Source organism: Phocoena sinus, chromosome 5, assembly GCF_008692025.1.
Source record: "Phocoena sinus isolate mPhoSin1 chromosome 5, mPhoSin1.pri, whole genome shotgun sequence".
NCBI classification, from domain to species: domain Eukaryota; kingdom Metazoa; phylum Chordata; class Mammalia; order Artiodactyla; family Phocoenidae; genus Phocoena; species Phocoena sinus.
In genome coordinates, this window is record NC_045767.1 from 86,973,352 (window position 1) to 86,991,286 (window position 17,935).

A 17,935-nucleotide genomic window follows, 5' to 3' on the forward strand; every position below is an offset into this window, starting at 1 on the left:
TACCTGGTGAAGATGTTGGAATGACTGTAGAAATGACAAGACTGTTGAAATGATGACAAAGGATTTAGAATTTTATAGTTGATAAAGCAGCAGCAGGGTTTGAGAGGGCTGACTCCAATTCTGAAAGAAGTTCTACTGTACTTAAAATGCTATCAAACAGCAATGCATGCTACAGAGAAATCATTTGTGAAAGGAAGTCAATAGATGCAGCAGTTGATCATTATTATTATTATTATTTTTTTAATGGTGGCAGTATGGTTTATTAAGCTGTACCTTAGTATAGGTGCTGGGGCTTGCCCATGGTGCTCCTAATGTACAAAGCCTGTACATTCTGCCAATTTTTCTTGAGCAATGACACTAGGAAGTTAACAGCTAAGTGGATGTTGTACACAAGCTCATCATCTGTCATCTTCATGTGGGCAACAGCCTCTGTCAGATACAGCACTCCTTCATCTGGAACTTGATCACGGACTTCACCTCATCAACTCTGGCCACCATGTTTTCATTGGGGGTCAGCAAGGGAACTTGCCAGCATTATTAAGGCCTGGGCCCAGGATTCATGGGATCTGCTTGATCACAGACTCTGGAGCCAAAAAGACATCATACTTCTTGGCCATCTTCTTGACAAGTTTCTTATTCTTGTTGAGTTTCTTCAACACCTCAATGCCCATGTGGGAGATTATCCACAGCCTTGGCCTCATCACAATGCTGCTGGTCCCCCGAAACACATATGGAGAACTTGGGGCGGAGAGTGGACTTAAGCCTGACGGTGCTGAGAAGGGTTTGTCCTTCTGAGGTCATAGTTCTTCAGGCTGATCTTTAGCTCCACCATCTCCAAAACCTTCTGGCGCTTGCACTGGTTCCCGTGTAGGACTTTCCACACTGCCTCGTACAGGGTGGCACGGGAGACTTTGCTGCTCATGGTGCCTCACACCGCAATAACCAGAAAAAAGCTATTGTCTTATTTTTTTAAATTGCCATAGCCACCCCAATCTTCAGCAACCTTCACCCTGATCAGTCAGCAGCCATCAACCTCAAGGCAAGACCCTCCACCAGCAAAAAGATTATGACTCACTGAAGGTATCAATGATGGTTAGCATTTTTTAGCAATAAAGTATTTCTTAAATGAAGCTATATGCATTAATTTTTAGACATAAAGCTACTACACACCTAACAGATGACAGTATAGTGTAAACGTAACTTTTATATGCACTGGGAAATCAAAAAATTCGTGACTCACTTTATTGCAATATTCACTTTATTGTGGTGGTCTGGAATCAAACCCACAACCTCTCCAAAGTATGCCTGTACATCACTGGGAGCAGTGATTTTGGTGTTCTTTTCATGTTATTAAAATACTATGAATATGGGTATCACTACAGGCTATGTGTATATTCGTGGAAAAATTAGAAGATACATATGGAAGTTTGAAATGTTTATTGAAACAAGTACACAACACTGAATATTTTAAAACATTACAAATAATCACAACATCTCACTACACAATGTGTTTTATATGTATGTATGTATATATATATATATATATATATATATATATACACACACATATTTAAACTTTGCTTCATCTTTCAACTTTTTATCTGCGTAAAAAGAAGAACACTTTCCTCATTCAGGAGATTTCTGATGTTGTAATAATTACCTAGAAATAAAGTGATAAGAAAATTAAAAATTATTTCCATAGGAATCATTCCCTTTTGATTAAATGTTTAGTCATCACTAAGACCTATTACAGTATATAGAGGCAAATTTTTTTAAAAAATCATGTAACAACAAATAACTCTTATTTAATTCCATGAACTGAAAAATCCAAGGACCATTTGTGATCCAGATAAAGCTTAAAACAATGTAAATTTCACATCATTTTGATAATGAGTGCAAAAACAAATTAGACAAGGGTGCAGATAGGAAAAAAAAAATCTCCCTCTGAACCCAATCATGTTTTGGGGTGTTTTTTTTGGTTTTTTTAATTGAAGTATAGGTGATTTACAATGTTATATTAGTTTCAGGTATACAACAGTGATTCAATTATTTTTATAGATTATACTCCATTTAAAGTTATTATAAAATATTTTCTATATTCCCTGTGCTATACATTACATCCTTGTATCTTATTTATTTTATACCTTGTAGTCTGTACCTCTATTCCTCTTCCCCTATCTTGCCCCTTCCCTCTACCCCTCTCCCCACTGGTAACCACCAGTTTGCTCTCTGTATCTACGAGTCTGATTCTGTTTTTTATATTCATTTGTTTGTGTTCACAACAGTGTTGGCACATACAAAGGACTATATAAATATAGCTATTATTATTGTCTCCTTTCATTAGAATGTAAGCTCCATGAGGGCAGGGATTTTTTTATGTATCCCACACCCTTAGAGCAATGCTTGGTAGACTCTCAATCACATTTGTTGAATGAATGAATGAATGAACAAATTAAAATTCCTATCTCCAAAGGCTTGTGCTCCAATAGCTGATGAAGCACACTATTCTGTATGTTTAAAATAACCAACTAAAAACTGTTTGACTACATAATGTCTTTGAGATAATATAGGGGAATAATTTTCTTTCTACTCTGGATACAACGTATCTTCTATTTTTATATTCAGCAATTAGCAACTCATTCAATTTTCATGTACTGAAACACTGATATACTTATCTAATAAAAAAATTAAAAGAAAATATGCACCAAATTTCTTTGGCATCAATCACATCATGCTTCATTTTGATCACTGTGGCTTCCATTTTCATGGTGCTCATGAGCAACTATGTAAGTATTCAACTATACAAAAGAAAAGGTTTTTAATTATTCTTACCTGAAGGAACATAGAATGAATCCCCAGTTGTTATTACATAAGGTGTTTCGTGTAAGGTACATAAAAGGTCACCAAAGTTAACATAAAAAATCTGTAAAATTAAAAATTAAAATCTCATTTCAAATTGTAACACCACAACAAATACACTCCAAAGGAACTTAAAAGTAAATGTGGTAGGCAGAATAACGGCCCTCCAAAGATATCAATGCTCTAATCTCCAGAATTTGTTACGTCACATGGCAAAGGAGACCTCGAGATGGTGAGATTATCCTGGATTACCTAAATGGGCCCAATCTAATTACATAAACCTTACTTGAAAGTGGGCGATTTTCCTACTGGAAGCAGACGAGAGATGAAGCAGAGGAAAAGTCAGAGAAATCTGAAGCATGAAAAGGGCTTTCACTGTTGCTAGCACTGAAGATAAGAGAGCCATAAGCCAAGGAGTATAGACTCTTTCTAGACACCTCAGCCAACAGCCAGTGAGGAAACAGGAACCTCAGCCCTACAGCCACGTGAAACTGAATTCTGCCAACAACCTGAATGAATTTGAAACACTCATTCTAAAAGCCTTCAGAGAGGAATACAGATCTCACAACACCTTGATTCCAGCCTAGTGATACTCTAAACAGAGTACTCAGCCAAGCCCACCTGATTTCTAACCTACGTAACTGTGAGATAATAAATGAGAGTTGTTTAAATTTGTGGTAATTTGTTAAAGCAGTAATAGAAAACTAGTACAGGAAAACATTTCTTTTGTTCTTCCTTACTATTTACCAGTTTATGAAAATTCAGAACCATTGTAAAGAATATCACTTAGCTATACTAGAAAAATAGCTAGGTTTTATGTACACCTCTTTGAAGGTTACATGCTTGGTATATGTAACTTAATCTGACTGACGAATCAAAGAGAGAACAAAAAGCAAAAAAAAAAAAAAAGTACATTTAAACAAGCATCAACATTAAGTAAGAGGATAAATATAGTGCTCAGTCATACAGGCTTCCATATTCAAACACAGCAAATTTTACATTTTATATATAGATAGCACCTGGCAATGACCTACTTTTTGGACAACTAAATACAAAATGTAGGGCCTTCAAACTCTGAGATTCAAATTCTGAGATTCAGCCATCAAGAATATTTTGCCTCACAGAAATATGCCTTCTCCTTTTCTTCTTACCACTTTTGTAAAATGGGCCTAAAATACCAGAAAAATGAGAGCAGCTAGCACTTATCCAGCACTTACCCCATGCCAGCCACTGTTCTAAGCACTTCATTTTTACTCATTTAATGTATGCATCTACCAATGAGACAGTACTATTTTAATAGCTTTTCACAGATGAAGAAAATGAGGCACAGAGAAGTGTAACTTTCCAAGGTCACGATGTAAATGGAAGAGCTGGAATTTGAACTCAGGTACTTTGATTCCAGAATCCATGTTCTTAGCCACTACAATATACTCTCTCAATGGAACACTCTTAAAGGGTTCTAAAGGTATTTTTATAATTTAATAAAAGAAATATATTTATTACATCCAAAAAAATTTGCCTAAAAAAAGGAACACACACACTACCCAGAAAGTCAAGCGTGTATTTATAGATGTTTTTTCCTTATCTATTCAGTTTGGCTCTCTATGCACACCTCTCCCCATTTCTGCAAACATTTTACTAAGAATGCTTTTGAAATACACAAAAATAGAATGATGACCTCCCACAAATATTGAACCCTGATACCCTGTTCTTTTCAAAGTCTGATTCCCCCATTCCATATTATTTTGAAATAAATGCCCAGCATCATAAACCATCTGTAAATATTTCAATGTGTACTGAAAGACCAAAGTCCTTTTTTAAAACATGACAACACTGTTGTCACACATAAAAATAAATGAATATTTAGTGTTAAACGCCCAGTCAATATTCAAATTTCCAGTTGCCTCTTCAATGTCTTACTTTTAAGGGTTTGTTTGAATTGGGATCCAAGTAAGAGTCACATATGGTCAGTGCTTGATCTATCTTTTAAAGCACTCAATCTATTGAGTGGTTATCAATTTGGGGGTGATTTTGTTCCCTCAGGGGACAATTGGCAATGTCTGGGAACATTTGTAATTCTCACAACTAGAGGGGTACTACTGGAATCTAGTGCGTAGAGGCCAGGGTTGCTTCTAAACCTCTTACAATGCACAGGATAGCCTCCCTACAACAAAGAATTATTGAGTCCAAAATGTCAATAGTGCCACAGTTGAGGACCCTGATCTCTATACATGCCACATGGTTGTCTTTTTTATTCCTTGCACCTTATTTATTAAAGAAATCAAGCAGCAAAATTTGTTTTAAAAATCTTTACACAGCTGGATTTTGCTTATTACAACGCCAGGTTGTCATCTGAAAAGTCTGCCATTCTTTATATTTCCTGTAAATTGGTGGTTAGATCTAAGGACTTAACTTCAGGTGGTTGTGTGTGGGTTTTGTTTTTTTTTAAAGAAGGTGGGGAAGGCAAGACTACTTCATAGACAGTGTTGTATTCTTCCATCAGGAGACACATAACGTCTGGTTGTGCTCTTTTTAGATGTTAGTAGACAATGATGCTAGAACCAATAGTTTATTGGGTGTGGTAAAATGGTAACAGTCCATTCTAACATTCATTCTTCATTTATTAATTGGACTATTTCTAAAAAGGATAAACTTCCCCATATCTATTATTTGATTACCTAGTAGTACAGTTTATATGAGAACAGCAGAATAAATGTTTAATTATTTTCCTTTACTTACCATATTTGTCAAAGTGAGTTGGCTTCCTAGAATTCTCCGACAGTGATGAATTAAGTTTTTCTTTTTGTAGTAGCCTTACAAATTCATGGATTTAGATATAATTGATGTGTATCAATCCAATGAAGTTATTCTTATTGATACTCAAGTTTTCATATCTTTGTCCAGAGACAGCATCTTCAAGTTGGATCCTGAGACCTTATGACCCAATCCTAATGGTCTTTGATAGTCTGCTATCAGGTATGATAAATATTCCAAGCTCAGTCCCAGGCCTGGAATCAGACACTTCTCTAAGGAACTCTGGTTCCTTTAAGTGTGTTGCTATCACTTTTTTGATTTTTTACCTCTGGAACAATTATTGTCTAGTTTTTCATATAGTTCTACCTTTTGATTTATTTGGGTTTTTTCTCTCTTCTGGTTTTTGACTGGTCTTCCACATCACTTAACTTTAATATTTTCCATTTCTTTTTTTTCTAAAAACATTAATTAATTTAATTTATTTATTTGGCTGCATTGGGTCTTAGTTGCAGCATGTGGGATCCTTCACTGCAGTGCACAGGCTCTTTGTTGCGATGCGCGGGCTTCTCTCTAGCTGTGGCGCATGGGCTTAGTTGCCCCACGGCATGTGGGATCTTAGGTCCCCAACCAGGGATTGAACCTGCATCTGCTGCATTGGAATGCAGATTCTTAACCACTGGACCACCAGGGAAGTCCCAATATTTCCCATTTCTTAATACCCTTTTGTTTTCTAGGAGAGTTCCACAACAAACTCCCATAGTTAATTTGTTCATTCTTCCGTGGTTTGAATTTAACAAATCTACCACTGCTACTTTCTCTCTTACTCATTATCTAGACCTGAGTTTGAAAGAAAGAGTTAATGGCTTATGCTGGTTCTCCATCTTGCCCTTTTGTTTCTCAAAAGCATATATTTAAAAGTGTGCTTCATTTTGTAAAAATGTAAAAATACTCCCCTTGTTATTTAAAAAGAACCTTTAAGTCTAGTTTTCATTATAAAAACTTAAAGGCAATATTTAGAAGAAACAAAACTAAACTATAATCACCTACTGACATGTTATTTTCTATAGTTCCTTCAAGGTTCTGTCATTTTCATTTTTAATTTCTACTCAGAAAAAAATAAAAAGAATTTTCTACTTTTCAGTTTCCTTAAATATTTATCCTAAAGGTGTCCCTATATGGCTATTCTGCAAAATAATATACTTAAATTAATATAAAAATGTTTAGTATAGCACCTGGAACATGTAAGTGCTATATAACTGATTATCATATATAATGGTTTATCTCATTACTAAGTCAAAATATAATATAACCATTTTTTTCCTGCAGCACACATTTCAGTGATTTCCAATTTTGCAATTATTGTCTATGTTAAAATAAAGAGCTACATATGTTCAAACACTTCCAAACATTTACTATTCAATATTCCTTTTTTAAAGGAATAAAGGCATTATAGCTTAACGGGTAACTACAGTTAGTTCAATGATGACATTTCATAATGCTTATTTTCATTATTATTGTTCCTTAATGATTACACAGGGATTATCTATTACTTTAGTTAGTTTAATATGCTATATTTACTCTTTTAATACCACCTGGAGATCTATGACATTTTAAGATTGGATTAAAGAATATTTTTAAATACTTCAGATCTGGATTCTACATACTATACTGATGTAGCAATAAATTATTCTTTTACTCTTATGTGTATCTTTTCCTTTCCCTGCCTTGATTTGCCCTTCTTAGTTAGTAAAACTGAAGGGTCCTGATGCTCTTTCTGTTTCTCCTTTGTGGGCTTTCATCTTATCAGTAAAAAGAACTGTTTTGAACCATGATTTCACAGGTTCCTGAAATGTTACTTACTGAAAGATGTACCTCAGATGTAACATGTTTTAAATGCTGGTATATTAAATATTCTTTAAATCTGGTGATTTTCAAAATCTTTCAAATTCAAAATGCAAAAATTATCTGATATAAATACAATGTTATAGGGGTGTGTGTCTCCAGTGAGAAAGAGACAGAGAGACAGACTCAGAGAAGAGAGACTCACCTTGAGTCTATTTATAACTTCAGCCAATAATACTGCTATATACAGTAATATATTCTTTAATACTTATTGAAGCAACTAGCTCCCAGTCCTCAATCTGCTGTTACACTTAATCTCAATAATCCCCTCCAGCTCTAAAATTCTAATGATTTGTTTGCAAAACTAATTTGAAGGATTCTTTTTTTTTTTTTTTTTTTTTTTGCGGTACGCGGGCCTCACTGTTGTGGCCTCTCCCGTTGCGGAGCACAGGCTCCGGACGCGCAGGCTCAGCGGCCGTAGCTCACGGGCCCAGCCGCTCCACGGCATGTGGGATCTTCCTGGACCGGGGCACGAACCCGTGTCCCCTGCATCAGCAGGCGGACTCTCAACCACTGCGCCACCAGGGAAGCCCTCAAGGATTCTTTTAAGTAAAGACAATTCCCTAAACTTCTGAATCTCAAGCCTACACTGCTATGCACAAAACAAGTACTTTTAAACAGCCATTGGTTGACTGACTTTAAACAGATGAAAAAAACTAAAAAATTATCTGTGCACTATAGTAATCATATATCATTTCTGAGGAAATAGCATTTTTAATGCTTCATCAAGTCCAACAAATCAGAGTTGTGCCAAGAGCAAAACATAAATATATGGAAAAATACACTCACCAATGTGTCTAGGCCTACATGCTGCTTTCCCTTTTCTTGATGTGGTCCTAATATCAATTTTCCAGTAGAAAAAAATGGTGTATCCAATGTTTTATATACTTTCAACTCACCATGTTCAACACAAAATTGGTATGTATCTCGTGGCCTTACAAGATCTAAGGGAAAAAAATAATATAAGTACAAAGTAATAGCAATGACATTTCTCTGACACAGCATATACACACATATATAGACATAAACCTGCCTTAAAAAGATAGATGTGATCAATATCACTGACTCGAGCTAAAATGACACAGGTCAGATCCTATCTCTGTCTTACAAGCTGTGTGAACTTAGCCAAGTTGCTTATCCTCTCTATTTGTGCCTACATTTTCTTTTCTATGAAATGGGGTAATAATACTTCATCTATGTTAGAGCTGTGAATATCAAATGACTTAAAGTGTGTAAAGTATTTAAAACACTGGCACAAAGTAAGCATTAGGTAAGTCTTGGCTATTAATAATAACAATCGTAGTATTACTATTTTTCCCATAATAGCTCAGACAGAAAACAAAATCAGCTAAGAGATAAGAAAGGATTCCTATCTTTAAAAAGTTTAACATAGCCACAATACAAATGTATCATCATCATGTCAATAAATTCCTTTGTGCTTGCTTGACTGATTATTAAATAACAAGATTTTTATTTATTTATCAGGTAAAGCCTCTAAGTAACCGGAGTTCTAACTGTAGCTCACAAATTACTATATCACTTTTTTTTTTTTTTTTCGGTACGTGGGCCTCTCACTGTTGTGGCCTCTCCCGTTGGCGGAGCACAGGCTCCAGACGCGCAGGCTCAGCGGCCATGGCTCACGGGCCTAGCCGCTCTGCGGCATGTGGGATCTTCCCAAACCGGGGCACGAACCCATGTCCCCTGCATCGGCAGGTGGACTCTCAACCACTGCGCCACCAGGGAAGCCCTACTTAGGAAGCCCTAGGCACTTTTTAATTTCCCTTTTACTTACAACCTTTTCCAGACCTGTAATTAATATATTTTTCTATCATCAGCTTTTGACTGTACTCCCACAGACTACAAGATATAGAAAATACATAGGCTCAAGAAACAAAAACTTATGAATTCTTGACAACACACAACTTTTTTAACCTGATACAGTATAGCAATGTTTTTAGTTAAGACACTTCACTAAACAAAATTCTCTGTGCTTCTACCTCTGTTGCCAAATAAACAATCTGGAATATAGAAATAACTTTGCTACTTAAGATATCAAATGGAACTTATGCCATAGTCAAAATTTTAAGTGTAAATACTGCCTCTCTGGTTTGAGATATCTGTCCTCTGACTTGGGATAAATAGTCCCAAGTACTCACTGGTACAGTCATAACAGTTGTTAAAATATTTAAATATTTCCTGTATGTATATATTCCCTGGTTGGTAAATAGCTGAGTGTCCCCTACTTAACCCCACCACTCTATAGCCCATCCCTTGGGACCTCCCATGTTGTCCTAGACACTAAATGTTTAATGCCTATTAAGTACAGGAGGAGGCTTCTAGGACCCTGTACCAGCCTTAAGGTTCAGCTTGGCATTTGTTTGGCTGACTGATGCCCTTGCTAGTCATCTCCAGAAAGGTTTTATACCCCAGATACCAATATTGGCATCTCACAGCACCAAAGGCTGTCTAAATCCTGCCACAATCCCCATCTGGTCTCACAGTAAGAGTGTATCCAGGAGTCTGCCAGTTAACTTGCTAGATTTCCCCATGAACAGCCCCAGTAAGAGTGTATCCGGGAGTCTGCCAGTTAACTTGCTAGAGTTCCCCATGAACAGCCCCTGTCCGCTTGTGTCCTCATGGTCAAAGAAGGCCTGGACCCTAATGGCGGAGACAACACTCCTGATGGTAGCACTTGTATCAGAGGACAAATGCATGGTACTATATGTACCCTGGAGGTTGTCTGCCATCAGTTCCCCTAGTGTAGTCCTCATACAGGCTGCTTAGTTGAATTAGACTCTCTACTAGACTTTGGCTCTGAAAGATCTGGGGAGAGAAAGGGAAAGCAGACAAGCCAGACTTCAGTTTGTCCTTATTAGTTGTTAAATTAAGTATTCTCAATATCAACCCTGATCTTACCCATAAGAATAATCTCTCGTGTTTCTGGGTCCTTTACCCTCGTTGGCTGCAAAGGATCTCCCAGAGGTACATTCAGATTTTCCACGAATTTATTCTCTGCAAAAGAAATACCATTGAAATCTTACTTAAAATTCTTTTCCATTAAAAAAAATCTAGTATGAAATACAGCTATGGACAAGTTGTAAATGAAAATTGCCAGAGGCATATCTTTTTCCTGTTTATCAATGACCGCTTTGATAAACAAAAATTCAAAAATCACAATGATTTACCACAGAAGCAAACATCCTAAACTTATTTTCTGACAACTTTTGAATTCTTGCATCATCAAGAAGTTAAATGGTGTTTTGCATATTCTCTAAGAGAGCTGAAGTATACAATACACTTTAAAAAGAATTCTATAACATGTTTATTTTAACCATAATTCAAGCACAGAAAAGATAAGCTTCATTTGACAGGTCAATTTACTCAGGTGGAAATGTTTTACACTCTGCTATTAATGATTTTTTTAAAAGAATAAAATTAGTTTACTTTCAAAATCTGAAAAAAAGTGGACATTAAAAAGATAATTTACCCTGAAGTAGTAGTATATCTGAAGCTTTTAGAGATATATTTCAAAATTTGCAAAAAGCTACTTCTCAAAGCACTGTTATAAAATAAGGAATAAGTTCATACTTCTTTCATCATTATCAAGACAGATCCTTTTCCTATTAACTATTGTATTGACTCTTCCCAAGTTTCCTTTTGCTTTCCTTTTAGATGATACTTTGTCTGGGGACAGTATTCCACCAATCACAAATCCTCCTGAAATTTAACCAAAAAAAAAAAAGGTAAATTATCATACCTGGCAGAGTGAAAATCTTCAAACAAAACTCATTAAATTAATACAGCACATTTCCTTTCAAAGTATCAAAGAATACATTAGTTTTACCACACTCTACAGTTAAAAATTCAAACAACATTTGAATAGAGACAATTTCACTTGTCTCTATCCTAAATCTAGAAGCACTGATGAAACATGACTGAATGATCTCTGTTGCTTGAAATCAAGTCATCAGTGGAAGTGTAAAAAACAAAGAACACAAAGATCAGCAATGAACTATTTATAGTAATCCACATGTCAGTTTAGTCCTTTGACTCAGAAATATACACCAAAAGAAAGGAAATAACTTCACGATAACACTCACTATACTTTCTTTCCCACCCTCTACAATTTTTGTAGAAAAATATAAGAAAATAGAATGAGAATAATAATGGGGAATACTTAATCTTTGACAGTTATAATTTTCTCATGTTCTGATCTAATGCTTCATTTTATGCAATTAAAAACCTTGCTAGGTAGTATAAAAATAATAACACTCTATCAAGCCACATGCTCACCTCAAATTGCTACCAAAAAGAAAACAAATCAGCATCTCTATAGTAATCAGAGAAATCTGGACTTGAATCTATTGTCACATTTTTGGAGGATGATGATTAAATAAGGTAATGTATGTAAATACATAAGACAGCACTTGGCATGTAATGTACCTAAATAAATTGTAGCGATTATCATTATTATTTTGAGACACTAAAGCATAAATTTTACCAGATGGCCTTCCTTGATAATCTATTCGCTCCCCTCTCCAATATTCCAAAGGTTTTGATCGTGTTCTCATGGTCCTGCGAACATTTGGTGTGTTGGAGGGCAATACTGTAAAAAGACATCAGACAAAAAATGCACATATATGTTTAGTTGGATGATACTCTGCAGTGAAAAGATTGATATTACTTTCTAGAACACAAATGCTTTTAGACAAAACACTAGAAAAACAAATTTTAAGACATATTTGTGTTATTAAAGAAATGCCAAGCTACTAGATTGGAAAAGATTTAAAAACATGGTAACATTCACGGTTAATGATGTTAAAGGTACACCGGAATTCTCATATATTGTAGGTAGAAATGTAAACTGATTGATGACAATTTGACAATACCTATAATTGTAATACTGTTTGACGTAGAAATTTCATCTTTAGAAAATGAGTTTGCAAAATATTCACAAAAATGGGCAAAGATATAGGTGTTAAGTACATTCATGGTAGTACTGTTCATAATAGAAACAGAAAAGAAAAAGCAAAAAACAAACTGAAAACCACCTAAATGCTCCACAATAGGAAGTTTATAAATCAGGGGTGGTTATGTATACATGTGTTTGAGTGTATACACACATATCTATTCGTTTTATGTGAACAAGACAAAGTTCTATATACTAAGTTTGTTGGCTACATAATCAACTTCCTATGTTCTTACTTACTTCTGGTTTGCTGGAGTCGTCCAATTCTGAAAGTGGTTTAACAAAATCTCCCAGTCTAACTGTATTGTTTAAATTAAAATCTCCTTGCTTTTCCTTAGTTTTTTTCCTTTACACATTTTAGTTGCTAGGTTGTTTGGTACACAGTAGTTTATGATTTTTCTATCTTCTTCATAAAGTGCTAATTTTATTATTACAAGTCCTTCATCCTGTTCAGCACTTTTAATCTTAAATTTCAATTCACCTAATATTAAAAAATATACTACTTTCTTTCTGTTTATATTAGCCTACTTAATTCTTTGATAATCTTCTATTTTAAAACCTGTTTTAAGTATTTCTTATAAACACATAGGTAAGTTTGTTTTGTTTAACCAAATCTGATAGTCTCTATCTTACTAGAGGAATTCAATCCATTCACACTTATTTAGTATAACAAGTAATACACATCTATTTATTTCTTCCATTTTACTTTATATTTACAGGTTATTTTACATCAGTGATTCTTTTTTTTCCCTCATTCTCACTGGTTTGGTCAGAATACCATTTCTTCCTCCATACCCCAAACCTTGGTCATTTCAAAGTTTACTGTGCTTTTTCACTCTAATATTGGTTACCTTCCCATTCCTGACACTCAACAGTCATACTCATTTCTCCATCATTATATTAAAAACTATATCCCCGGGGCTTCCCTGGTGGTGCAGTGGTTGAGAGTCCGCCTGCCGATGCAGGGGAGACGGGTTCGTGCCCCGGTCCGGGAAGATCTCACATGCCGCGAAACGGCTGGACCCGTGAGCCATGGCTGCTGAGCCTGCGTGTCTGGAGCCTGTGCTCCGCAACGGGAGAGGCCACAACAGTGAGAGGCCTGCATACAGCAAAAAAACAAACAAAAAAAAACTATATCCCCTACCAAGATGTTATCATCTCCTTTTTCTCATTTAGTAAAATGAAACTTTTAGACTACTTTTATTACCCCTCTTCCACTCCTACTCTCCTCCCCACCACACCAAGTTTTGTTAAGATAGTGTGGATTTCAAGCTATCACTGCAAAAATCCTTACTTAGTACTTATAAATTCCCAATCATATTAGCATTTAGTAGTAGACACATCCTAAGGTGTGAGCAATGAGACACACCTTTATATAATCCCCTTCCCTGGGATACATGTGGAACCTATGACACACCCAACACAATATGGCAAAAGCAATGGGAAGTCACTTCTGTGATTACATCATGATCATACATATAAGACACTACCAGGAGAGAAAAATTCTTCCTTGCTCACTTTGGAGAAGCAAGCTGCCATACTGTGAAGGGTCTATGAAAAGGGTCATGTGACAAGGAACTGCAGGTGACCCTTAGAAATCGAGACTAGTGGCCCATGGCTCACAGCCACCAAGGAAACATGTACCTCAGTCCTACAATTCCAAGGAACTGAATTCTGCTAACAACTACATGAGCTTGTGGTGGTTAACAGGACCTCGAGCCTTAGGTAAGATCATGGCCCAGGGTGAGACGTTGGACTGCAGCCTGTGAAACCCTTGAAAAGAGGACCCAGCTAATTTGTGCCTGAGCTCCTGACCCACAGAAACCAAGGGATAATAATGTGTGTTGTCTAAACAACTAAATTTGTAGTAATCTGGTACACAGCAACAGAAAACAAATATACATGTTTAAATTTAACCACATATATTCAGAAACATTCTTCAGCACTGTTTCCTCTCTTTGAACTCATTTTTTACTTATATGATAGTTGGTTAGATTACCTTACATGGATATTTTACATAGAGGAAGCTAAACTTAATCTTGCGCTATCTGCAAAATAAATTCACTTATCAGAAAGAAAGATATCGTGGCTAGTTAAAACAAAGGACTGTAATGCATTTCTTTTTTTTTTTTTTACCATCCTTACTGGAGTATAACTGCTTTACAATGTCGTGTTAGTACCTACTGTATAACAAGGTGAATAAGCTATATGTATACATATATCCCCATATCCCCTCCCTCTTGTGCCTCCCTCCCATCCTCGCTATCCCACCCAACGAGGTGGTCGCAAAGCACTGAGCTGATCTCCCTGTGCTATGCAGCTGCTTCCCACTAGCTATTTTACATTTCGTAGTGTATATATGTCAATGTTACTCTCTCACTTCGTCCCAGCTTACCCTTCTCCCTCCCCGTGACCTCAAGTCCATTCTCTACATCTGCATCATTATTCTTGTCCTGCCCCTAGGTTCATCAGAATCTTTTTTTTTTTTTTAGATTCCCTATATGTGTGTTAGCATACGGTATTTGTTTTTCTCTTTCTGACTTACTTCACTCTGTATGACAGACTCTAAGTCCATCCAACTCACTACAAGTAACTCAATTTCATTTCTTTTTATGGCTGAGTAATATTCCATTGTGTGTGTGTGTGTGTGTGTGTGTGTGTGTGTGTATATATGCCACTCTTCTTTATCCATTCATCTCTTTATGGACACTTAGGTTGCAGCCATGTCCTGGCTATTGTAAATAGTGCAGCAATGAACACTGTGGTACATGACTCTTTTTGAATTGTGGTTTTCTCAGGTATGTGACCAGTAGTGGGACTGATGGGTCATATGGTAGTTATATTTTTAGTTTTTTAAGGAACCTCCATTCTGTTCTCCATAGTGGCTGTATCAATTTACATTCCCACCAACAGTGCAAGAGGGTTCCCTTTTCTCCACAACCTCTCCAGCATTTATTGTTTGTAGATTTTATGATGATGGCCATTCTGACTGGTGTGAAGTGATACCTTATTGTAGTTTTGATTTGCATTTCTCTAATGATTAGTGATGTTGGGCATATTTCCATGTGTTTGTTGGCAACCTGTATATCTTCTCTGGAGAAATATCCATTTAGGTTTTCTGTCCACTTTTGGACTGGGTTTTTTATTGATTTTGAGCTACATGAGCTGCTTGTATATTTTGGAGATTAATCCTTTGTCAGTTGCTTCATTTGCACATATTTTCTCCCATTCTTAGCACTGTCTTTTCGTCTGGTTTATGGTTTCCTTTGCTGTGCTAAAGTTTTTAAGTTACATTAGGTCCAATTGTTTGTTTTTGTTTTCATTCCCTTTACTCTAGGAGGTGGGTCAAAAAGGATCTTGCTGTGATTTATCTCATGGAGTGTTCTGCCTATGTTTTCCTCTAAGAGTTTTACAGTGTCTGGCCTTACATTTAGGCCTTTAATCCATTTTGAGTTTATTTTTGGGTATGGTGTTAGGGAGTGTTCTAATGTGATTCTTTTACATGTAGCTATCCAGTTTTCCCAGCACCACTTATTGAAGAGGCTGTCTTTTCTCCATTGTATATTCTTGCCTCCTTTATCAAAGATAAGGTGACCATATGCGCATGGCTTTATCTCTGGGCTTTCTATCCTGTTCCATTGATCTATATTTCTGTTTTTTTTTTGCCAGTACCATATTGCCTTGATTACTGTAGCTTTGTAGTACAGTCTGAAGTCCAGGAGCCTGATTCCTCCAGCTCTGTTTTTCTTTCTCAAGATTGCTTTGGCTATTCGGGGTCTTTTGTGTTTCCATACAAATTGTGAAATATTTTGGTCTGGTTCTGTGAAAAATGCCATTGGTAGTTTCACAGGGATTGCACTGAATCTGTAGATTGCTTTGGGTAGTATAGTCATTTTCACAATGTTGATTCTTCCAACCCAAGAACATGATATATCTCTCCATCTGTTTGTATCATCTTTAATTTCTTTCATTAGTGTCTAATATTTTTCTCTATACAGGTCTTTTGTATCCTTAGGTAGGTTGATACCTAGGTATTTTATTCTTTTCGTTGCAATGGTAAATTGTAGTGTTGCCTTGACTTCTCTTTCAGATTTTTCATCATTAGTGTTTAGGAATACAGGAGATTTCTGTGCATTAATATTGTAACTTGCTACTCTACCAAATACATTGATTAGCTCTAGTAGTTTTCTGGTAGCATCTTTAGGATTCTCTATGGATAGTATATCATCTGCAAACAGTGACAGTTTTACTACTTCTTTTCCGCTTTGGATTCCTTTTCTTTCTTTTTTTTTTTTTTGCGGTACGCTGGCCTCTCACTGCTGTGGCCTCTCCCGTTGCGGAGCACAGGCTCCGGACGCGCAGGCTCAGCAGCCATGGCTCACGGGCCCAGCCGCTCCGCGGCATGTGGGATCTTCCCAGACCGGGGCACGAACCCGTGTCCCCTGCATCGGCAGGCGGTCTCTCAACCACTGCGCCACCAGGGAAGCCCCCTTTTATTTCTTTTTCTTCTCTGATGGCTGTGGCTAAGGCTTCGAAAACTATATTGAATACTAGCAGTGAGAGTGGGCAACCTTGTCTTGTTCCTGATCTTAGAGGACACGGTTTCAGTTTTTCACCATTGAGAATGATGTTGACTGTGGATTTGTCATATATAGCTTTTACTATGTTGAGGTAGGTTCCCTCTATGCCGACTTTCTGGAGAGTTTTTTCATAAATGGGTGTTGAATTTTGTCAAAAGCATTTTCTGCATCTATTGAGATTATTATATGGTTTTTAATCCCTCAATTTGTTAATATGGTGTAGCATTATTAATTGATTTGCGTATACTTAAGAATCCTTGCATTCCTGGGGTAAACCCCACTTGATCATGGTGTATGAACCTTTTAATGTGCTGTTGGATTCTGTTTGCTAGTATTTTGTTGAGGATTTTTGCATCTATGTTCATCAGAGATACTGGCCTGTAGTTTTCTTTTTTTGTGACATCTTTGTCTGGGTTTGGCTTCAGGGTGATGGTGGCTTCATAGAATGAGTTTGGGAGTATTCCTCCTTCTGCTGTATTTTCGAAGAGTCTGAGAAGGATGGGTGTTAGCTCTTATCTAAATGTTTGACATAATTTGCCTCTGAATCCATCTGGTCCTGGGCTGTTTATTGGAAGATTGTTAATCACAGTTTCAATTTCAGTGTTTGTGATTGGTCTGTTTATATTTTCTATTTCTTCCTGGTTCAGTCTCGGAAGGTTGTACTTTTCTAAGAATGTGTCCATTTCTTACAAGCTGTCCATTTTATTGGCATAGAGTTGCTTGTAGTCTAATCTCTCATGATCCTTTGTATTTCTGCATGGTCAGTTGTTACTTCTCCGTTTTCATTCCTAATTCTGTTGATTTGAGTCTTCTCCCTTTTTTCTTTATAAGTCTGGCTAATGGTTTATCTATTTTGTTTATCTTCTCAAAG

At 36.4% G+C, this 17,935-nt stretch overlaps 1 protein-coding gene and 1 pseudogene across 4 annotated transcripts in view; both read right to left on the reverse strand.

Moving 5' to 3' along the window:
* Positions 1-274: 274 nt before the first annotated feature.
* Positions 275-1,001, reverse strand: LOC116754677 (annotated as a pseudogene).
* Positions 1,002-1,422: 421 nt separating this feature from the next.
* CENPC (centromere protein C) overlaps positions 1,423-17,935 on the reverse strand; it is a 91,606-nt gene continuing 75,093 nt past the window's right edge. For 3 of the 4 annotated variants that reach the window (XM_032632504.1, XM_032632503.1, XM_032632502.1), the window contains 6 exons: positions 12,017-12,121; positions 11,104-11,232; positions 10,432-10,527; positions 8,305-8,459; positions 2,833-2,923; positions 1,423-1,660 (listed from right to left, as the gene is read on the reverse strand). In XM_032632504.1, coding sequence (XP_032488395.1) covers positions 1,590-1,660; positions 2,833-2,923; positions 8,305-8,459; positions 10,432-10,527; positions 11,104-11,232; positions 12,017-12,121 — 647 coding nt within the window. In that variant the 3' untranslated portion in view covers positions 1,423-1,589. Of the gene's footprint in view, positions 1,661-2,832; positions 2,924-8,304; positions 8,460-10,431; positions 10,528-11,002; positions 11,233-12,016; positions 12,122-17,935 lie in introns of those variants that run through there. The other variant, XR_004349971.1, reaches the window with a different exon arrangement.